This window comes from Delphinapterus leucas, chromosome 10 (assembly GCF_059928025.1).
Source record: "Delphinapterus leucas isolate spDelLeu-1000000601 "Yukka" chromosome 10, BTC_Dleu_Yukka2, whole genome shotgun sequence".
NCBI classification, from domain to species: domain Eukaryota; kingdom Metazoa; phylum Chordata; class Mammalia; order Artiodactyla; family Monodontidae; genus Delphinapterus; species Delphinapterus leucas.
The window spans coordinates 59,767,989-59,791,572 of record NC_143138.1 but is presented as its reverse complement, the minus strand read 5'-3'; the positions used below and the strand labels follow the sequence as shown (position 1 = coordinate 59,791,572).

The following is a 23,584-nucleotide window of genomic DNA, read 5'->3' as shown; positions in this document are numbered from 1 at the left end:
TTTCTGCAAGATGCAAAGTGTTCTGGAGATGGGTTGTGCAACAGTGTGAATGTACTTAACACTCCTGAGCTTAAAGATGGTTAAGATGGTACCTTTTATGTTATGTGTTTGTTTTTAACCACAGTAAAACAAAAATACTGTTCTGGCAAAAAAGTCATACGGTGAGAATTAAAATTCACAAATCATGGGATATGATGGACCTCAAGTTGGTATGTATGTGAATGCTGAATATACACATCTGTGTGCTTAATTATTTTAACTGGGGTTTGAGATGAAAGAAAATCAATTGGAGTAGTTTTGTTCTACTTTAAAAAAAAAAAAAAAGAGGGCTTCTCAAGCTTTTGAAGGCTTTGCCAGTTGATGCCCATAAAAAGGGGACTTTGGACTTGAATGTGGTTGCTTGAGTTCCCCTTGAGGCTTGAGTGAGCACGGGCTGGTGTCTCCAAAATTTGTTTTTTTGAGAAAATGTTTGCACTTACTTGAACTATTTGGCTGTGTTTCGGAGTTAGTGTGTGAGAGCTGTAAGTTGAAGCAAAGGTACTAGGAGGAGGGACGGTAGTGATTTGGGGCTGGTGATCAGGATTTAGGCCAACTCCCTCATTTTATAGAAAATGAAAGCAAACGTTGTAAAATCCATGATTGAAGTTCTCTTTAAGAAATCTTTATGTTTTTGACCCTTTGTTTTAAAAACCACATTGATTGGTGGGGACAGATGGTTACTAGACTTATGGTGATCATTTCATAACGTATGCAAATGTCAAATCACTATGTAGTACACCTGAAACTAACAAAATATGGTATGTTAATTATATTTCAACTTAAAAAAAACCCTATTGATTTCAGGGGGACAATGGCATTTTGCAAAGGGAGAAACTATTTCAAACTTTTGTGTAAGGATCATATAGACTGCGTCGAAGTACAGATTAAAGAAAATTCGAATGAGGGTCCAATCCATTAATGAGTTTTCAAAACCTTTTAGAGCCCGTGTTCATTACCTACCATTTCTCTGTGTAGAGCATCCTTCCACGCTGATCAATTCATATCTGCTCTGACACTTCCTTTTAGCAGCTGCAGAGTTCACGTCTCTGTGGCTGCACCGTAATTGGCTCCATCCTCTCTGTTACGTGTTAGCTTGTTCTTAGCTTTTCACTGTGATAAGCACCCTTGGTCTGTGCATCCTCGGGCCAAAAAGCTACATGCATTTAGCCAAGCTGTCCTTCTGAATTTATTACCCATCTCTCCACTATAAGTTTCTTAAAACTCTTATCAAATTGAGCATTGTTATAGTTTTTAAATCTTTGTCAGTCTGATAAAGAGATTTTTTTGGATCACAATTAAGGGTCCTGACAATGTTTGGTTTGTGTACTTCTTTTTTGGGGAGGGGAGAGAATCTTCATATCCTTTGCCCATTTTTCTTCTTTTAAGTGTCCCTGGTTTAATTTCACTGCCGTGCCTACTTAGCTTGTATTCCCCACCTCTGAGTTCTTTTTGTCCATCTGTTTAATAGGGATAGCTCACAAGGTGTGGTCCGAGTACCTGCAGCTCCTCGGGAAGAGTGGGGTCGTTATGTCTTTAAATATCTTAGAGTACCCTATAACAATAGCTTAATTGGTTCCCTTCTGGAAGGTCTTCTAGTCCACTCCCTCAGGCCTCTGCTGCCCACAATATTTTGGGGGTTCTTCTTGAGAATTCCAGGGTTTTTCTTACTGGGCGGCTTCTCCGTTTGTCTGTACTTGAATCACTGAGGAGATGTTGTTGATACAATCCTGTTTTTTATCTCTGGCTCCCTATCACTTTTCACCAGGGATGTACAGGCTCCCGCACCTCTTCCTACTTTATATTTGTATGTTCATTTTAATGAGGGCAGGGAGTTTATCACCATTTACAATAGGAACTCTTGGTGTATTTTGGTAAATAACTTCATATTGAGGGCTGTAGTTTGTTTCCCTTCATCACTGACTGCACCATGTTGAGTAAATCTCTGTTAACTTTACTCTTTTTTCTCTTTTTTTCTTATTTAAAAAAAAAATGAACTGTAAATATATTATTACTAGAACAATAATTCTCAAACTTTCTTGGTCCCAGGAAAATGATTGAGGATCCCAAAGAGCTTTTGTTCACGTGTGTCACCTTGATTTACACATATTGTATTAGAAATCAAAACAGAAAATTTTAAACCACAAGGATTCAGAAGTACACATTCCCTTCGTTAACCTTCAGAACAAAGGTATCATCACACATCATGGAAATCTCTGGAGAGCTCCATCGTACCATCTATGAGAGAATGATAGTGAAAGTACCTTAGAAAATCATTTTGACCTTGCAGACCGTTTAAACTGGTCTCAGGGAACCCCGGGCGTTCTCAGGCCACACTTTGAGAACTGTCCTGCTGAAGAATGTTTCTCAGGCTTTCTGTCTTGTTCATGATGGTCATGTTCGGCATTTTTTCTGGATATATGTGTGCATACCCACAGTATGTGGTATGTGGAGGTGGGCTTGGAGGAAAGGGCCCTTGGCTGAATTGAAAGTTAATGTCTAAGGTGGTAGCGCTCTCCTGAACCGTGTGGAGACATCTCTTGCATGTAGGTTTGCTGTTACTGGAACCAAATGGGGTTCTCAGTAGCCTCTGCCATGCACCATCCCTTTTCTAGCAGGTATTTTTTAGGCCCATCCAGATTTTACGCGGGGGTGTGGACCCTGGGTCAGGCTGATGTTGCTGGAATGGCCCCTAGAGAGAGTGACCTGCTAGTCCCCAGACCCTTAACCTGCTGCCCTTGGATTCCTGAGAGCCTATGAATGGGCTGATTTTCCTGAACCTGCGTGTGTTTTTTTGGCATAAGGTCTGTAGTTTGCATCATATTCTTAAAGAAGTCTTCTAATTTCATGCTGTAGCTTAAGGTTGGGGCATGCCGTAAAGCTCTTGGAGAGTTGAGAATATACGGTGGTTGGAAAGGGTTTAAGAGAGGTATCACATCTTATATAATTCAATATACAAAAAAAAGATGGCTTTTTTTTAGAGGGGTGCATGTCTTCCCCAGGATGCTCATGCATAGCTCTTCCCACGCTCCATGTGGCTGCCAGGTGACCTGGGTATGCTCATTTCAGGGTAGGTGTCATCATTTTAGCTGTGGTCCAGTCTGTTGATTTGCTTAGAGCTGCTTCAAGACAGGTTTCAGTTAGTAAATGAAGCCACACACTCTGTATTTTGTTCTGTACTGGTACCTGATTGGTTGAATGGAACTTCCCTTGCAGTTCTTTTATCGAAACTGAAGAATTCAATTGGAAGTACCTTGGCTTGAAGGAAACAGAATTTACAGTCTGATCCCACATCATCTCGGGGTCCTTATTTTCTGAAGATTCTGTTCTTTTTTTTTTCAGAGACTCTAAGTCACTGAGCTCCTCTCTCTGGATTGTCCCATAGATTCCCCGTGAGGAGCCGCTGCTGGTGTGCCAGACCTCCTGGGGGCCGTCTGCCCGACTGCCCCTGACTCCGGCAGCGGGGTCCCCGATGGCAGTGGGCACCTCCCCGTGAAACCTGCCAAGCTGGACGCCACAGCTCTGCACGACGACACTTTGGCCAACTCCGTGCCCCCTTCGGAGGCGTGCAACCATGCAGTCCTAGCCTGCAGCCCGGGCATCCCTGAGGAACACTATGTAAGCGAGGCTGTGGAAGATGCTCCCGGCTGCAGAGGGTACCGGGATGCCTGCACCATCACTGGTAAGGGTACCTCTCCTTGCCAGGAACGGGGGAAGTCAGTGAGGTCCGGGGAAGGGTGGGGCCGTAGGAGTGGGTCCCGGGGAGGGATGTGGAGAGTGGGGAGGGACTACCGAAGTGCAAAGAGGCTGAGCTTTGGGATCATGAGACTGGCCATCCAGAACTGACTTGTCTGAGATGAAGACAGCACCTCATAGAACTGTCGTGAAGGTTAAAGACGGGATCACTGAACCTTGAGCAGCGTCCCTGGCCCGTAGCGGGGCTCAGTGTAGTTTGGCCCCCTGCCCCTCTCTCTGAGGCTCAGTTTCTTCAGACATAAGATAGGTGTAATGGAAATAACATGCCATGATGCTGTGGGCTGCAGCAGTGGGGAACTCCCTGCAGCACCCTTTGTACACTGTCAAGTTTTGCACAGACAAAAACTTTGTCGAGTTTTGTCAGTCATGCCTTCCCAGTGTCTTGAGAACAGGGCGCTCATCCCCCAGCGCGCTGGCGACATCTGCTATTCAGGCACGTTGTAACGGAGCTCTCGTTTGTGTCTTTCCTCAAGGGATCATTGAGACAACTGCTTGGAGCCCTCACAGGAGGGGGCTCTGAGTGGGAATGGTGTGTAGTTTTCCCCTGTTCTCTCTCCAGTTAGGCATTGAGGGCCCCCAGCCCCACCCCATGTCAAGAGCTTCCTGGGTGTGAGGGGCTTGGAGGTGCCGGGATCCCAGCCGAATGCCTGGGTGCTGACCCCCTGAGCTCCCGATTGCACCAGGGGCCTCCCCTCCACGTGTGCACTAAATCCTACTGCTGCTTGCCTGTGCCCTGAAGGACACGCTTCCGGCCCCCGCCCTCTCCCTACTACACCATCCGTTTCTCCTTGCTCCTGGATCTTTTCTGTTAGCACAAAAGCATGCTATCATCTCTCCCTTCTTAAAAAGAATCCTTCTTTGCTCTGCTTTCCCTGCAGCTAGCGCCTGTGTCTCTGCTCTTCGGTTTGCTCTGTTTTTCCTCCTGTTTTTCTCCTGTGCCCACCGCGAGCAGGCTTGTGACCCCACCGTGCCCCCAGTGCTGACGGCCTCATTCGGTTCAGGGGTCCATCCTTAGCCTTTTCAGCAGGAGTTGACACTGCCGACCACCCGCTTCTCCTGGAAATACTGTCCTCCCTTGGCTTTGGGTCCCGACCTTGCTAGCTGCTCCCCTCTGGGAACTTTGGGGGCCCCGGGGCTCAGCCCTTCACTCTCTCGGGTAACCCACGCCCTAAGTGATCTCACGCGGGCTCCGGGATTTAGAATGTGCTTCTACGCTGAGCACTCTCCAGTTCCTGTCCTCAGACTGGACCTTTGCCCCGAAGGCCAGATGTGTCGGTCTGACTCCACATAACAACACTTGCACTTGGACGCCTGTTGGGCATCTCTGACTAACTTGGCCAGAAATGAACTCCTGATTTCCCCCTCCACCTGCTTTCTTTGCGGTCTTTCTAAATGGTACTTAATCCTTCCAGTTGCCCAGGCCAGAAGCCTTGGAAGCATTCATGACCTCTGTATTTCTATCAGACCCTGGTTTGCTGGGAAGTCTGTTGACTCTTTGTTCCCAGTGTGTCCAGAGTTTGACTGGTTCTCACCAGCCCCACAGTAACTACCCTGGTCCAAGCCACCTTCATCTCACGCCCAGATCATTGCAGTGGGCTCCTAACTGGGCCTCCTGTTTCCCTTCTTGCCTCTGTGCAATCCAATCTCTGCCCAGCCAAAAGAGTGGCTTTTTAAATACAACGTCAGGTGGTTTAACTCTTGTGCTCCAAACCTCCAGCGGGCTCCCTTCTGACCGTGGCCTAAGTGACAGGGCTGCCTGTGCCCCTTTGACCTATCTCCTCTTCACTCACTCCATTCCGGACACACTGGCCTCCTCACTAATTCTTGGATACACCCGGCACATCCCACCTCAGGGCCTTTGTTCTTGCGCTGCTCAGCACCTGGATCGCCTTAACCCTAGATGTCCTCCTGATTCCTTCTTTACTTTCTCCAAATGGCATTTCCTTAGAGGCCTTTTGTGACTCCCCTGCATAGAGGGTGGTCCACACCCACCTTCCCCATCTCCCTTACCTGCTTTAGCTGTCTCCCCATACTTAGCCGTGAGTACTACATGTTTGTATTTCGTTGACCAAACTTGCAGTAGAATAGAAACTCGCTAAGGGCAAGGACTTTGTGCACCACCGAGTCCCAGTGTCTGAAAGAGCGCCTGCCTGTGGCCAGTGCTCAGTAAACATTTGCTGAATGAATGAGTTGTGTCATTTAATTAGTACTGCATCCCCATTAAATGGAGACTGTTGTCCTGTTTTTACAGGTAAAGAGACTAAATCAGGAAAGGTTCAGCATCTGGCCTAAGACCCTGAGCTCTAAGGGGCGGGGCTTGCGTGTAGGTCATGACCCCCGGGTTATGTGTTCCCTGCCACCTGCCCCCCATCCCCCACCAAGGAATATCGTCCAGTTGGGTGGGGACGTAGATGAGTGGAAACAGGCTGTGCAAACAGGCTGTGCAGGCTGTGCAGTGATAAGCACAGCACACGGGAGAGCATCAAGGAGGGTGCCTGGGTGAGCCTTGGAGGGGAAAGGATCCGGGAGACTAGGAGGGCTTCTCGGAGGAGGCAGTGTCCCAACTGCATCTTCATTCGTCTAAACACATGAGCTAATAATCACTGGGATTCTAGTGGCATCTGTGCCAGTGAAATCCGGGAAACATTTAGCTTGTCAAAGTCGTTTCGCTTTGAACATGACAACCGAGGGCAAAGTAATGGCAGAATTGCAGTGCTGAAACTTCAAAGGCTATGGGGCATGGTAACTGGGGGTTCTTTGCTGGAACATCTGTAGCAAGCACCATAAGACAGCTGAGAAGCAGCTCAGTGCTGTCACGTTTGGCAGTGGCTTGGTAAACAGGAGCGTAAACACAGACACTGTTACGTGTTTAAGACGCAGCCCGACAACGCAGAACACGCTCAGGTTAAAGTCTCATTTGTCGGTCACCGAGAGGAAGACACAGAACAGAAAACATTTTCCAGAGATCTGGAGTTTCTCCGAGAATGCGTATGTGGACTCCAAGGGCTTTGCCAAGTGCAGTCCTGGGAGACCGTTTGGCACCCGGCCTCTAATAAATCCACGCCACCCACAGTTCCTGGGGAGCGCTGAGATGAACAGCAGACTTTTTGTTCCTCTTTAATTTTTAGGCAAAGCCCAAATGCCCATCACAAAGCCCTGCTCCCCCTCTCCCTCCCCTTATCCTCAACCTAGGGATATCACATTTTGGGGTGCGTCATTTTCTTCTTGGGGCAGTTTAACAAGATGAGCCGATAGGGTGCCCATGCTGCCTCTAGTTACGTAACCCATTGTGCTTCCAGGGCAGCGAGTAGTCTTAGGATTTGCCCCAACAAGCAAGCTCAGAGAACTGCTGAGTAGGTACAGAAGCTGGCTGTGCTGAGGTGCTGCCTGGGTCGGGTGCTAATGGGGGATCGCTGTTCGCTCTGAACTGCTGTTGGAGTTTCTTTCTGCACATGGCATTGGTATGTCAGTTTGAGCAGCCCGTGAGGGCCCAGCCTCTGCCAAGACTCTGCCCAGGCAGGCTCATTCGGACAAGCTCATGTGGTAAGTGTGTTTGCCCGGCATGTCCACTGTTGCTTTTCTTTGTGAAAGTTGCGGCCGGAAGGGTGAAAAGGCCACAGGGAAAGTTGTTTCTCTCCTGTTCTGTTCGGCTTGGCGGGTTGTCCTTGGACCTGGGGTGGGGAATTGCAGTATCGAGTTACTGACAGGCAGAGCAGAGGGACCTCGGAGGCTGCTCACCCCTCAGCCCCTCATGCAGGCTCAGGGGAGGCAGGTGACCCCTGCAGGGCCATGAGCAGTGGGTCTGAGTTGGGACCGGGCTTCTGGACTCCACCACCTTGCTCTTTGAAATTCTCTGCAGCGGCTGACCACAGTCTCTGAGGCCCCTTCTGGCCTCTCCTACTGATCCTCCTGATCCTGTGTCTTATCCTGGTTTCTTAAAGCGTCACCTGGTGTCTGGGTCAGCAAGGAATTTTTCAGGAGGTGAAGAACAGTGTCAGGCAGGGTGTCTCCCCCGCTCCTTCCCTCTTTTCTGCCCCACTTCTCTTTTTTTCTGTACTAAATGTGCTTGGCCCTGTACCTCCATCCACACCCCGGTGACGGCGAGCTTGCTAATGAGTTCTGCCCTGGCCTGTCTCTTGATGTGGGGCTGGCGTTGCTCCTCACTTCCTCCAGGCTGATCAGAGCCTGATGATCGATGGCCCGTCTGGTTTCTGTCCCGTCTGTGTGCTGTTGCTCACAGTCTGCTGGGCCACAAACCAGTGAGTTCCTCAGAGGCATGAGCTCCTCTCGCCCTGTTCTATTCAGTTTTAGGTTTCAAGACAGATGAGACTCTGGATGGGAGATAATGGAGATGCTGTGGGGTGTGTGTGTGTGTGTGTGTGTGTGCGTCTGTGTATTTAAAGTATTTTCAGGCTTGTTCAATAATTCTGTTCAACTAGCATCTGTTCGAGGCCAGCTTTTTGCTGGTGTCCGTAGATGAGCTCTGGCCTCTCCCTCGGAGCCCTGGAGGTGGGCAGAGGTGGAAATGACTCGCTGTGACCCAGACAGGATTGCTGCCACTATGCTTATGGGAACTGTCCTGTCTGGTGTCCTTGTCATCACAGGGCCACCATTTCAGATTTGTCCCTTTTCTGTCACTGATCGAAAGCCATCAGAGTTGATGATTTGTCCTCTGAAAACATGCTCAAATTAAAGTATTATGGACTTTCTTTTATGAATTGAATGTAAAATCTTGCTTGTCAATTCCTGTCTAGAATAAAATTTTTACTGTGTTTTCCATTGAAAATATATGATGTAAATGGTACTTACTTGGCTAGGTGAAACAGAAAAGAATGGACAGTGAAACATATCTTCTTTCACAGAGAGAGAAAACGTGAATTAGAATCTAGGGAATTACAAGTTTTTTTCAAATTTATCATTTAGAAATGTTCTTTGCTTCTTCTCTCAGTGGAATGGCCCCTATTTAGCAGTTGGTTTGTTTTTGCAAATGCAGTGCAGGAGGAGGGCCTTGTTATGCTGATTTTAGAGCTAACACTTAATCTTCAGCAAAACACAAAACATTCACATTTGCCTTTTAAACATGCTGTAAATGAGATTGGGAGTTACCAGCTGACCTTGCTTCTCCATTTCTCATCCTTAGGTGAGTGGGTAGAATATTTATCACACAAGGTTTTGACATATACGGTAAAATTTAGTTAAAATGTATTAGTAAGATTCTTGACATGTGATTGGGAGGCTACAGTTGCAGGTGCCTGCTATATTTTTATCCTCCTAATTGGTTTCGTTCTGAATTTGAAGCAGGTTTTTAATGCACCTAATGTATTGGTGTTAGTCCTTGCCTACTTTAAACCATTTTAGGAAGCTGGCAAATAATAAATTACAAGAAAAGTAAAGAGTAATCTTATTAAAGAATTGATCAGGGGTGCTTTGGTCCCAGCCACAAATACTATTCCTAAGGGTGTTCTTTTAGATGCCAAGTTTTCATAATGGATTTACATTAATTTGTTTTGCAAGTATTAGAGCAAGTGTCACTTCACACACACTTCGTTCAAGATGCTCTTTAGTGGGACTGAAGCGGCCAGATGTGGGCCTCTGCCGTCAGCACCCTGTTTGTCCCACTTTGCGGAGGTTTGGGTAGGGGCTTTCCAGGGATTCAGCAAGAGAGGGTGCTGGGTGTGCCTTGCAGCTGGGTTTGGATGTTCTCCCAGCCACACAGTTCACTGGTGACTCTGGGACTCACGGCCCAGAGAAACTTGACTTTCTTCTCTGGCGTCTGATCTTGTGTGAACATTGACAGACTTGAGCAAATCAAGTGAAACTATTATGAACAGAAACTTTGTAACTGTAATTAGACCTGGAACAAATCAAATTTTACAAATCTTGTATTAGTCAGGGCTTTCCTGAGAAAACCAACAGGATATATATATATATATATATATATATATATAATATTACATATATATATCATACTATAAGGAATTGGCTTACGCAATTATGGAGGCTAACAAGTCCCAAGATCTGTAGTTGGCAAGTTGGAGATCCAGGGCAACCAGCGGTGTCATTCCAGTCCAGAGATTAGCAGGCTCGCCATCCTAGGAAGAGACAGTATTTCAGTTTGAGTCCAAAGGTAGGAAAAAGCTGATGTCAGCTGGAGGGCAGTCAGGCAGGAGGAATTCTGTCTTACTCGAGGGAGAGTCAGCCTTTTTGTTCTCTTCAGACCTTCAGTGGATTGGATGAGGCCTGCCCACATCGTGGAGGGGAATCTGCTCTACTCAGTCTACCGATTTAAATCTTCATCTCATCCAAAAACGCCCTCACAGAAACACCCAGAATAATGTTTGACCAGATATCTGGGTACCCCACGGCTCAGTCAAGTTGACAGCCATCACAGATGCTAGCAATGGCTGACACATATTGAGTAGTTGCTCTGTGCTTGGCAGGCTTCCAGGCACTGCTCTGGAAACTCACTTTTTTCTCAGCACAATCCTGCCGAGCAGGTACTGTTATCACCCTCACCTTTAAGGAGGTGCAGAGTGGGGTGGCCTGTCCTCTCATGGAAACCAGGCATCCTTGGGTTTACAATCCAGTAGTGTTGTTTTCTGGCCCCATTTAACTTCCTTCATTGTGGATTTTTCTCTTCTAATAATTTCATTTAACTAGGGTTTTAAATGATGAAAGTAACACATGCAAATGGTAAAACTTGGAATTGTACCAAAGCATAGTCAACGTAGGGTAACCATCACTCGTCCATCTGTACAGTTTAACCATTAAAAAAAATCGTTCCAGGAAGTTTTTATGCACATAATTCCTTTTCTAGAAATACACAAATGGGACCATACCATATACCCTAATCTGCATTAAAAAAATTAACTACTACTTACGATTGTTTCATTACAGTACATAGAATATTGCCTTATGCTTTGCAATGGCTCTATAGTCACTCGTTTGGCTGTATCGTTATCATCTCCATTTATTTAAACCAGCTGTTCTCAGACATGTTTTTTTTTTATAACAAACATTGTGTACTTCCTCCTTTATTAATCAGAAATTAATAGACAACGAATCCATCTAAACACATCATCTTAGAAGAACCAGTGTAATGCCTTACTGTAATGTAAAGGAGAAACTAAATTAAAATGATGGAGCCTGGATTCTGATTGTAGGTGTGTGGACCTGGCCTCATTAGGGTATGTAGTGAGCAGGCAGGCACTGCCCCTGCAGACAGGGTTGCTGTGCAAGTAGCAGCTATAAGGGCAGGGAGTTCATCATACTCGCCACTCAGTGGCCAAAAAAGAGCCTCTGTTTTTTGTCAGTCCCCTCTTGACAGATGCTTTAAGTTGTTTCCAGTGTTTGCTTTTTAACAGTGCTCCAAGGAACAGCGTTCTTGCGTGTACATCTTTTGGGTCACTTATCCTGCATGTCTGTGGGCTAACAGGAAATGTGCATTTAGGATTTTGCGTGCATCACAGCACGGCCCTCCAGAGAGCCTGCACCCATTAAGTGCCCAGCATCCATGTGGGGAAGTGGCAGTCTCTGAGTTTGATCAACCATTTTCATCACGGTTAATCAGATAGTCATAAAAAATGGTATTTCATCTTATTTTGTTTCTTTTTAATTATGAATGAGTCTCTGCCTCCTTTCTATTTCATTTTTTGCAAACAACCTGTTTTTTGTCTTTGCTTATTTTTCTAGTGGGTTGTTGGCCTTTAAGAGGTATTATTGAGATTTCATTGTGTGTACAGAGGGTAGGGCGGTGTGCCAGGTTGAGATTCTTTTATATTTCGGAAGGGGAAAAATGTCTTGAAAATAGTTACACAGATTACAATTTAACTATGACTATGTTTGATATTCACACAAGTACAGGGTGCTAAGAGATTGTATAAAGGGGATTTCTGAAGTGGCATTTCTTTCTCTTTTCTTTGGCCACGCCACGTGGCTTGTGGGATCTTAGTTCCCTGACCAGGGATCCAACCCAGCCCCTTGGCAGTGAAAGTGCAGAGTCCTAACCACTGGACCACCAGGGAATTCCCTGAAGTGGCATTTCTAAGAAGGTTTCTGTGGGAAAGTAGTCTTGGCAGAAATCTGAAGGATAAGTAGGAGATAGCAGGAAGGGAGGGAGGGAAAGAGCATTCCAAGCAGTGAAAATAGCATGAGCAAAGGCCCTGTGGTGGGAAGATACTGTGTTAATAGTAGCTAACATTGATAGAGCACTTATTATGTGCTAGACACTGCCCTAAACACCTTTTGTGTCTAACTTCGTTTAATTCTCATCTGTTAGTTATCTCTTGCTGTGTAACAAACTTCCGCAAACCTTGGCAGCTTGAAACAGCAAACATTTATAGTTTCACATATTTCTGTGGGTCAGGAACTGAGGAGTAGCTTAGCTAGGTGGCTCTGGCTCAGGGTCCCTCATGATGTTGCAGTCAAGGTGAAAGCTTGCACTGTGGAAAACAGTCTGGTAGTTCCTCAAAAGGTTCAACATACTAGTTACTGTTTGACTTACCAATTCTACTCCTAGTTACGTACCCAAGAGAACTGAAAACGTAATTTCCACACACAAAACTTTATGTGAGTGTTCCAAGCAGCATTATTCACAATAGCCAAAAAGTAGAAGCAACCCAAATGTCTATCAAGTGATGAATGGGTAAACAAAATGTGGTATATTCATACCATGGAGTATGTATAGTTCAGAAATAAAAAGGAATGAAGTACTGATACATGCTATGGCATGGATGACCCTTGAAAACAGTGTGCTCGTTGAAAGAAGCCAGACACAAAAGGTCACATGTGAAATGTCCGGAATAGGGAAATCGAATAGAGACAGGGGCCAGCAGGCTTTCTGGTTCCAGAGGGCGCTCTTGGAGAACTTTTGCTTTCAGTTTTCCTTTCTTCTCTCCTTTGCTTCTTTCTTCCTCTCACCACTGCGTCCCCCTTCTTCTCTCCACCTCTTTCTTTTTCCTCCCACTCCTTTTCTCTCCTCCGTGCTACCTGTTTCCCCATCTCCCTACTCCTTCCCTTCTCTCCTTCCTTTCCCTGTGTTTCCCCTCCCCCACTGCATAAAAAGAAACAGTTACAGTTTTTAATTTTTTGCCTTGTAAAACAATTTGACAACGGAGGTGGATCTCGGTTGGTGAAGACATGGTAAGCCTCGCCGTCCCGTTCAGTCAGAACCACTTAGGTAAAGACAGCAGGTTACAGGGAGTGCTGCGTTAATGTTCTTTGGTGTTTTCCAGCATGTGGGAGAGGTGAGGTTGGCCTGTTGTAAAGCTGGCCCTTTCGCTGTAGTGTCTTAGGTAACAGGCTTCCTGTGATAATGAAGGGCTTTGTAATGCTCATTGGGAAACACAGGGGTTTGTCGTGAAGGTGTGAGCTTGCAGGTGAGGGGATGGAGGGAGGAGGGCCTGTCTCACTCTGCCTGCAGTCCCTGGGCAGGACATCTTCTGAATTCTTCTGGATGGAGGTAAACGTGCTGGGAGAGGAATGGAGTGAAGAGGAGGCTTGAAGGCTGGGAGTTCTGGGAGTCTTCGGGAGGGAAGTGACCTCTGGGAGAGGAGGAAAGGAGAGAGGACCAGCCCGCCTCTGCTCTGGGCACCTGGAAGCTGCGCAGAGGCTGTGTTACCCTAGTTTCCCGCCCGGGGAGAGGCTGTTTCAGACCCTACCCAGCCCATCGGACTTCCTTCCCTGGCACCCCTGGGCACCGTGCTGGAGGAGGAGATGGGGTGCCAAGCGCGGTGAGCCTGGGAGCCCACGGCATTCTAGGGCTCTCCGTCTACCCATCATGCTTTGTGATTACCCCTCACCCCCCGGAGCCCAGCTTCAGGGCAGAGTAAGGTGGACTGTTGGTTTTGTGCAGCATTGGGTTTTGTCCTGTGGGTGCCGCGAAAGTACCACAGAGGGAGGGAGGGCTGTGGGATTGAAGCTGCATGGGAAGAGGCGATGGAGGCGATATGGGGGATCAAGGGGAGGGGGTCTTGAGAACTGTGAGGACTGGGGGTTGTGGGCAGGGAGGGAGATGTGTGGATTTCAAATTTCAGAGGTCGCTGGCAGAGGGGGAGCATGGGGTCCAGGAGTTGAGCGGTGGGGAGCTGGACGGTGTTTGGCTTGGAGGTGATGTGCCCATCACGTCATGGGGATGATGACTGCAAGCCTGATGCCGCAGGGGGACGGACTGGGCAGTGGACAAGTGAGCACAAGCCAGGGGCAGCGTGAGTCTTGTCGACTTCAAAAATATTCACAGCCTAACGATTGAGAGTTATGTTTTATTTAGTGGGAATTTTTAGGACTTCAAGCCCAGAGGCAGCATCTCAAGTAACCCTGAGAGAACTGCTCCAAGGAGGCAAGTGGGGAGCCAGGTTATATAGAAGTTTTGCAACAAAGGGCAGGTAGTCTGAATGTCAAAAGAGTATCATTGGGGCATCCCTGGTGGCGCAGTGGTTGAGAGTCCGCCTGCCGATGCAGGGGACGCGGGTTCGTGCCCCGGTCCGGGAAGATCCCACATGCCGCGGAGTGGCTGGGCCTGTGAGCCATGGCCGCTGAGCCTGTGCGTCCGGAGCCTGTGCTCCGCAACGGGAGAGGCCACAACAGTGAGAGGCCCGCATACCACAAAAAAAAAAGAATATCATTATGGGACTTCCCTGATGGTCCAGTGGGTGAGACTCCGCGCTCCCAATGCAGGTGGCCTGGGTTCGACCCTTAGTGGGGGAACTAGAGCTCGCGTGCATTCCGCAACTAAGAGTTCGTATGCCGCAAGGAAGATCCTATCCTGCGTGCTGCAAGGAAGACCCTGTGCAGCCAGAATAAATAAATAAATAAAAATTAAAAAAGATAATTGTTAATTAAAAACAAACAGATATCCCAAGTTAAGGAATTTAGCACTTCTCTATGTATGGGAAGATGAAAGAGTCTGGGCTCACTGAAATCATTCCTTTGATAGGCATCTCGGCTATCTGGGGCCAGTATCCTGTGTTTTCACATCCTGAGTTTCCTCGGGGCTCACGGTAGGGAGTGGCTGCAGTCTGAAGGCTGCTAGATGGCAGGTATTCTCTTCCTTCCCGAGTTCCCTCAGGGCTCACCAGCTCACTGTCTGGTGATGGCTGCAATCGGTGATGACTGTGACATCCTTTGTTTACTGATATAGCAGGCAGTATTCCCTTTTTCAGTCTCAAGCTAGCAAGGACTTTTTAAGGCAGGTGGAAGAAAATGACCTGGTATGGCCAGAGGAGCCAGAGATTGCCAACACGAAGCCCAGACCCCCAGAGAGTCAGCTTAGGGCAAGACTCGAATTTTCCTGTTCCAGGAGGTTTTCAGCGCTAAACTGGATTTTGATCTACATGATGGACCGTGCATGTGGGTCATGTTCTTGGTGGGAGAGAAGGAAGGTCTTGCTTCTTAATGGTTAGAAACATGATGATGAGGCAGAGCCAATGGGCATGGGAACCCTGACCTCCCTTCTCTTCTTTTGGTAGGAATTCAGTTCTCACACCCAACCCAACACGTTAGATTTCAGCGTATCTGATAACTATACTTTTTTTTTCGGTGTTGAAAAAACCTCACAACAGACAACTCAGGTTGTCGTTAACTGTAGGTTTGAACTCCATTGCTCAGTGTTATTTCATTTCTATTTAAGGAGGGGTTTGTGGAGAGTAGAAATGGGAAGGGCCAAGTCTGAGTCTGAGGCAGGCCTGGAAGTACTGTATTCTGGTGTCCTCTCCTCCCTTTGTCTGGGACCTGAGGGAGGGTGTGGGCCTGCCCAGGTGCGGATGCAGCGCCACCTAGTGGGCCAGAGGAGCACTAGCAACTGGAGTGGTAGCCTTAACCTTGAGACCAGACACCTGCAGTGCCCTGGGTGTGCAACTTTTGAAAGGGATTGGAGGAGAGAGGAGTTACTTGTCTAAAGAGTATGACAGGTAGGGCCGGCAACTTTAGATGTGTAGAACAAAAGAAATCTGCTCCCATCTCTTCTCCTGCCTTGGTCCATCCCACCTTTATTTTATTTTATTCCCATCTGCTATTTGCTGGAGTTAATTCCAGGAGTTGTTTTTTTAAGGGAGGGTGTTATGAAAGCCAAGAGTGGCCACATCTTCCTTGCTTAGACTACTTGTTAGGAGATCCTGATGGTGATGGAATGTCAGTCCTATGCAGTGAACTTTATCCTTCTAGTTATCGGTGGCCGTACTTTACATGCTTTTAAATTGGGTGTGTGTATTAGTTAGGTTTTGCTGTAGAAATGCTGGGTAACAACTCTCAATTTCACAGTGGCTACTGCAACATTTACTCCTTGCTCTTTGTCTTAAGTTTCCATGCCTGAGCTTCATTTCAGGTCTGCTTCACTTTGTCTCATTTGAAGATTTGGGATGACGGGCAGCAGCTGTGTAGGGCCGTGTTCTTCTCCTGGCAGGGGACAGGAGCTCAAGGGGACAAATGTAACCACACAGGCACAGTCAGAGCCTCTGATTGGACATGCAGTAAGTGACACATTCCATTGGCCCAGGGAAGTTCCATGGCCTAGCTCAAGGTCACTGAGTTGCGAAATGATTCTTCATTCAAAGTGAGCCATAGCAAGGGTGGGGAATGAGGGAAGATCAGCCTGGATTTTAGAAGACCCTCAGGTAGCAGTAGTGGTCTTGAATGGCACAGGCATGTAGGTGGTCTTCAGGAAAGCCCCTGAAGTGGTGTCAGTGACCTTTAAGCCCTTTGCCTAGTCTCTTAGCTCTGCTGGGCTGGGAAACTCAGTGGGGGTGGGTAGGGGAAGGACCTGGGCTCTGATGGCCTAGGGTAGGGGCTAGCAGACTTATCCCTAAAGGGCCGGAGAGTAAATATTTTAGGTTTGTCAGTTCTGTGGCCTCTGCTGTTGTAGCAGACAGCGGCCACAGACAATACCTAAAGGAATGGGCGTAGCTCTTTTCCAATGCAATTTTTATTTATAAAAACAGGCAGGGGGCCGAATTTTACTGTGGACTGTAGTTGGTGGACTGCTGGTCTAGACCTTCAAGCCCTGATCTGTATCAGGACTTCAACTTAACAATAAGAGAGAAATATCCCTTCTTAGCTGAGAAGCCAAAAATAAAAATTCAAAGGGCTCCTGTTGGGTCCAGTAATAGCCCATTCTCCTTAGCATTGTTAAGCCGTGAACAGTTGTTCCATATCGTTGGAGTCTCCAGGCAGCCAGAGTTTATTGTTTCTAAGCATGAAATCTCATTTTGCTTGACCCATTTTCAGTAGAAATGGCAGTGAAGGGTATTAGAAATTCCTTGGGCTTTCCTAGGATGATAGGGAAGGTGATTTAACCTTTTGGATGGATTCAGATACGTCTTTCATGAACAGTGTTTGGCAGGAGATTTGGAGATATGCCCAAGGGTGGTGGTAGGTGTGCCCAGAGACCTTTTTTCACATTCCTTGTGGGGTTACATTTTTGGTGTGTGAGTAACCACTTCATTGAGATAGAATTCACCCATTTACAGTGTATAATTTGATGGTTTTTAGTATGTTCACAGGGTTGTGCAATCATCGCCACAGTTAATTTTGGAACATTTTCATCACCCCAAAAAGACACCCCAGGCCCTTTAGCTGTCACCCACCAATACACTCACATGTCTCCCAGTGTGGCTGCATTTTTTTTTTTTTTTTTTGCGGTACGCGGGCCTCTCACTGTTGTGGCCTCTTCCGTTGCGGAGCACAGGCTCCGGACGTGCAGTCTCAGCGGCCGCGGCTCACGGGCCCAGCCGCTCCGAGGCATGTGGGATCTTCCCGGACCGGGGCACGAACCCGTGTCCCCTGCATTGGCAGGCGGACTCTCAACCACTGCGCCACCAGGGAAGCCCTGCATTTTTAATAAGCTTTCAGAGAGTCGCTTTTTGGTTTCTGCTGTCCTTGCTTTTGTTGGCTCATCCCTGGTGTTGGGGAGTTGAGCAAGGAATCTTGAGTGGTCATCCATGCTATTCAAGTGCGCACCTCAGAGGAACTTTAACTGCTCCTGACGCTTGTGTATCATACATACGTCACCTGATGAGATAACTTTAATTTTTTTTCCTTTATTTATTTATATTTAACAAAGGCTTATATTTCTTCATGTGTATTCTTCTTTGTAGGAGGTTATCCTTTGTAATTTTCTACATTTTGAGTGTACATTTGTGTTGGTTTGAAACCTGGTTCAAGTAACATGGCATCGTTTCACGCCCAGGTTTTATGGTTTCATCTGTTTTAACTGTTTATTATCAGACTGTAGTGATCTGTTTTTGGGTGAGTTTGAAATCTTTTAATATCCAGATGATCTCATGTGATGTTCTGAAAAAGTAACCATTGTTCATTTATAAACAGAATTTCCTGTTCCGGAAGTTAGTTTAGATTAACAATAAGACAGTTGACTGCATTGAATGGTAGAGGCACAGCAGGAATTTCGGGTTCACAAAATTTTGTTCTATTAATAAAATAAAGTTTCTGTGATTTGGCACATAAGTCTTTATCTCAAAGTTTATCCCTTATGCTAACTGACTTCCTTTGTTCCTTGGTAAGGGCTGACTTTGGGGAGGAGAGGATAGACAGAAGGATTGGGCCCTGAACTCTGGTAGCTGCTCAGGCTGCCTTGAAGGTCTTTGAGAGTCTAACTGTAAATATTGGGTGTAAGTGTTTTTGGAAACCAGAAAGCAAAGGTTAAGTGTAAAGAGTTAATAATTTGAAAACAGGAAATTGGATCTGAACCCCCAGATTAGAGCAACAAAACCCAAGAGGGGGGAGGAAGATTAGTGAGATGAAGTATAAGCAAGTTATCCTATTTTTGCTACAGATAATGAGAAAAATACAGATTTACCTCCTAGTAATGTAAAGGTAACTACCTGTATCAGCAAGGCTTAAGCTCAGCTGCATAGAGCAGTGCCTTCACCTGATAGGATTTATTTTTCTTTCACGTAAAAGAAGTTCAGAGGGAGGCTCTGCCGTGCTGGTGTGACCCTCCTGTCTTCAAAGGCCTGGGCTCCTCCTGTCCTTCATTTCCACCATACTCGTGGTTTCTATCCTTAAGGTCACCTCATGGTCTTAGAAGGCTGCTGAAGCTCCAGCTATCATGTCCAAGTTCCAGGTTGTAGGAAGGCAGCCTTTGGGAAAGCCTCACCATTCCATTGCTTAAATCTCAATGGCCAGAACTTAACGCTCTTGGTCATACCTTGCTAGGAGGGAGGCTGAGAAATGTAGACTTCCCAGGTCTTTGATACTAAGGAAAGTAGGAGAGTATGGGTGGTTGGGAAGCCACTAGCAGTGTCTATCATGCCTCTTTGATGTGATATCATAAGGTGTCATATCTTAAAGATAGAGTGTGAACCTTCCAAATCAGTGTTTCCTTGTCTTTCACAACATGACCCCCATAAGAAAATGATGATGTTTGCATAGCTCAAAGGGTAAATGGTGGGCTTCCCTGGTGGCGCAGTGGTTGAGAGTCCGCCTGCCGATGCAGGGGACATGGGTTTGTGCCCCGGTCCGGGAAGATGCCACATGCCGCGGAGTGGCTGGGCCTGTGAGCCATGGCCGCGGAGCCTACGCGTCCGGAGCCTGTGCTCCGCAACGGGAGAGGCCACAGCAGTAAGAGGCCCACGTACCGCAAAACAAACAAAAGGGTAAATGGTGCTGGTAACTCATAGCTGGAGGCCACCCTGCCTAGTGCCTGCCACCCTCCATTCCCAGCACTTGGAGGAAACTCAGCCCTAAATCACTAGGGAAAAAAAAAAAGAATCTGGTGACACATATTCTATAAAACAAAAGACAGGTAACTAACAGAACCTCGAGAGTAGAACCACCAGGAGGCAAGACAAAAGTAAGATCAGTCACGTCTGACATTTGAAGACAAAGTCTCTGAATGGGTCAAAAGTAAAGCTTTAGCGATGTGCTATGTTTTAGGAAGTCTCAAAGCAAAGTACTCAAGAGAGTGGAAGTTGGGAGGAGGAGGAGAATTTAGAGAAAAGAGAGTTACACGGAGGAATTATTTAATCAGTGCAACCAGAGGGCCAGAGGCAGCGTGGGTGGTGGCTATGGCCAATGGGTCCAGACTCTGTGTGAGAAAGCCAGGTCTAATACTTACCACGTGATGTGGATCCAGTTACTTAACCTCTGTGCCTTAGTTTCCCCTTCTGTAAAGTGGGGATGCTAATAGTCTCCACTCTTAGGGCTGTTGGGAAGTTTAAATGAGTCAGTGGAGATAAATGCTTGGAGATGGTAGCATCCATAAACAGTTGCCATTATTATTGCTGTTGTTTGTTATCATTATAAACAGTACAGCTGGATCCCTGTATAGCTCCTTCAAACCCAATAAAATCCATGTGATTCAAAGAGAGAATGTTAAGAATGAAGCCGTAGAAGTGCTAGAAGTAAATATTGCTGGATATTTTAGTAATCTGGAGATGGGGAAGGCCATCCAAAGGCTAGGATTACAAAGAAAATGATCAAGGGGAGATTAAGAGGTACAAACTTGTAGTTGCAAAACAAATGATTTACGGTATGAAATGTACAGTGTGGGGAGTATAGTCAGTAGTTTCGTAGTATCTTTGGTTGGTGACAGACTGTGACTAGACCTATCCTAGTGATCATTTTGAAATATATAGAAATATTGAATTACGATGTTGTGTAACAGGAACTAACATAGTGTTGTAGGTCAGTTGTACTTCAGAAACAAACAAACAAAAACTCATAGAAACAGAGATCACATTTGTGGTTACCAAAGGGGGGGATGGGCGCTTCGGGGGAGGGAGCGCTGGATGAAGGCTGTCAAAAGGCACAAACTTCCAGTTATAAGATAAATAAGCACTAGGGGTGTAATGTACAACATGATAAATATAATTAACTCTGTTGTTATATATGGAAGTTGTTGAGAGTAAATCCTAAGAGTTTTCATCACACGGAAACAATTTTTTCTCTCTTTTTAATTTTGTATCTATATGAGGTGATGAATGTTGCCTAAACTTATTGTGGTAATCATTTCATGATGTGTGTAAGTCAAATCAGTGTGCTGTCCACTTTAAACTTATACAGTGCTGTATACCAATTATATCTCAGTAAAACTGGTGGAAAAAAATTTGACTGCACAAAAATTAAACTTTAGACAGGCATTCTTGATGTAGAACAATATATTTGCTTCTGAAAAACTTTGTGTTCTACAAGATGGGACACTAAAAATAGCAGGAGTTATGTGACTTTGTAACCAGAACCAACAAAAACCGTACATTGGGCGATAACATGAGTAGAGTGGTCATCTTTTATTTATTTTTAGAAAATAATGGTAAAACATACATAACATAAAGTTTACCATTTTAGCCTTTCTTTCTTTGGCTGTGTTGGGCCTTTGGCTGCGTGCAGGCTTTCTCTAGTTGAGGCGAGCGGGGGCTACTCTTCACTGCGGTGCGCGGGCTTCTCATTGCGGTGGCTTCTCTCGTTGTGGAGCACGGGCCCTAGGCGCGCGGGCTTCAGTAGTTGTGGCTCGCGGGCTCTAGAGCGCAGGCTCAGTAGTTGTGGCGCACGGGCTTAGCTGCTCCGAGGCATGCGGGATCTTCCCGGACCAGGGCTCGAACCCAGGTCCCTTACATTGGCAGGTGGATTCTTAACCACTGCGCCACCAGGGAAGCCCGATTTTAGCCATTTTTAAGTGTACACTTCACCTTGTTGTGCACACATCACCTCTGTAAATCTCCAGAACTTCGTCATCTTCCCCAGATGCAGCTGCACCCATTAAACACAGATTCCTCTTCCCCGCTCCTCCAGCCCCTGGCAGCCACCTTTCTGCGTTCCGTCTCTGAATTTGATTCCTCTAACAGCCCCCACAGGAGGATTCAGAGCGTCTGTCCTTTTGTGACTGGCTTGTTTCACTTGGTGTAACGTCCTCAAGGTCCATCCATATTGTAGCTTATGTCAGAATTTCCTTCCTTTGTAAGGCTGAATAATATTCCGTTGTACATATCTACCACATTTTGTTATCTGTTCATCCACTGAAGGACCCTTGGGTTGCTTCTACCTTCTGGCTATTGTGATAATGCTACTATGAACCCGGTGTACAAATATCTGGTCACGTCCCTGCTTTTACTTCTTTTGGGTATATACCTGGAAGTGGAATTGCTGGATCATATGGTAATTCTGTTTAACTTTTCAAGGAACCTGGTTGTGCATGTTTTTAACTTTATCAGGTATGTACTATAAACAGACTTATGTATTTTGCCCTTCAGATTTTTTGGATTCCGCTCTCATTTTTAATCCCATATGGGAGATTACTTGTTTGAGGGTCATGGCAGAATTTTGGTCCTCCAAACATGCTGTCAAACCGTTTACTGCAAGTGTCGTTCCAATTTCCACCAGCTCCATCTGTCTAAACACTAATTCAGCTGTGAGCGCATTAATTACAATCACACTGACACTGGCTATTTTCATGTAAATATTTTCGCCTGGTAATTTAATAATTATAAGATATAGAATATGTACGCTTTTAAGAGAAATTATCAAGAAAACTGGAAAACCAAAGTAGTTTTTTCTATTTATTTCCTAGTAAAACAAATTCGAATGAATATTAATCCACCCTACCCCACCCCATGTTTTGAGCATTTTCCTGCAGGTTTAACTCAAAATTAACACATTAATTTTTCCTTTTAAAATAAAATTTCTGTGCAGTTCTAACTTTATGTCTTAGTGTTAGAATCAATCTATCTTGTAATATGGTATCGTCTGCTTTTGTAGATTTCTGTGCCAAGCCCATTGGAGTCACTATTTCTGCAAAACACTGCGATCAGTTTGACATCCGGGGGCCTCCATAGCAGGGTTCTTCTGACTTTGCTTTGTCCCGCCTCTTCCTGCCCTCTGGTTGCGCAACACGCTGGCGAGTCTGAGTGGCTGGGGCCACATTCAGTTGCACGAGGTGGCACTTCCGCCTTGTGTTGGAGACCCTGCTCGTGAAGGCGGCCGCTGGGCGGCTCGGCCGTCTCCGTTTGTGCTGCTGTCATGGGGAGCTGGTGTCGTGTGTGATCAAGCCACAGCTCAGAACCTGACACCCCACCTGTGTGGAACTGAACCGGGGTCATTGTTTATCCTTTTTCTTAGAAAGAGTCCCTTCTGGTGGCAGGTAAGGCCACGGCCCTTCCAGCGTCAGGTTTTGTTTCTCTCTCTGCATCCTGATTACCTTGGCCTCTCTGCTTCCATGCGAATGTCTCTGGAGACACTGGTTACTGCTCACAGCGAGGCATCAAGGAAGAGAAGAGAACTCTTGTCCCCGTCATGTCCTTGTGGGGCTGGAATGTGAGCAGGAGGTAGTGTGTTGGGAGGTGAACTCAGGATGGTGGGGACAGGAAGGCATCGGGAGACCTGGCGTCCAGTGCCAACACTGCTCAGCCACGAGACCTCGCCCAGGTCCCCGCACCTCTGGCAGGGCCTCAGTGTCCCCTTCTGTAAGTGGCAGGGCTGGGAGAGGCTGGCTTGGGTGTGAGCTCACGCCAGCCCTGGGGAGGGGTCTGAGAAGTCTCGGGTGGAAATGGGGAGAGTGCAGGTGCGTGGGAGGGACGCGCGAGGGGACCACGTTGCCCTTTTAGACCGTTTGAACGTTGAGCCACAGGCCTTATTTATCAGTTTTTTTTAAAGAAAGCAAATTTAGTTAATGAAAATCACAAGGGGCTGTCAACTCTCAAATGTTGATGGGCGAGATCCCCCTGGAGAACCTGATGTAAAAGCCAGCTCCTGGATCCCACCCTCATAGGTCCTGGCACAGAAGGTCTGTGGTAGAACCGAAGGAGCATATAAAGAGCCCATTACAGAAGTGCTGTCTGCTCCGGGGCAC

General features: G+C 46.5%; 1 protein-coding gene across 21 annotated transcripts in view; it reads left to right on the top strand.

Moving 5' to 3' along the window:
• The window catches only part of TRAK1 (trafficking kinesin protein 1), a 164,058-nt gene that overhangs the window by 56,436 nt on the left and 84,038 nt on the right, over positions 1-23,584 (top strand). For 10 of the 21 annotated variants that reach the window (XM_089919126.1, XM_089919122.1, XM_089919125.1 and 7 more), the window contains one exon: positions 3,422-3,718. The exons of 4 other annotated variants lie outside the window; for them this stretch is intronic. Coding sequence is in view for 4 of the 17 variants with exons in the window: in XM_089919131.1 (XP_089775257.1) it covers positions 7,245-7,335 (91 nt within the window). In the remaining 13 variants the exon portion in view is untranslated. Of the gene's footprint in view, positions 1-3,378; positions 3,719-3,809; positions 7,336-9,768; positions 12,934-18,980; positions 22,877-23,584 lie in introns of those variants that run through there. 7 more of the 21 variants (XM_089919124.1, XM_089919131.1, XM_089919110.1 and 4 more) reach the window with 7 other exon arrangements.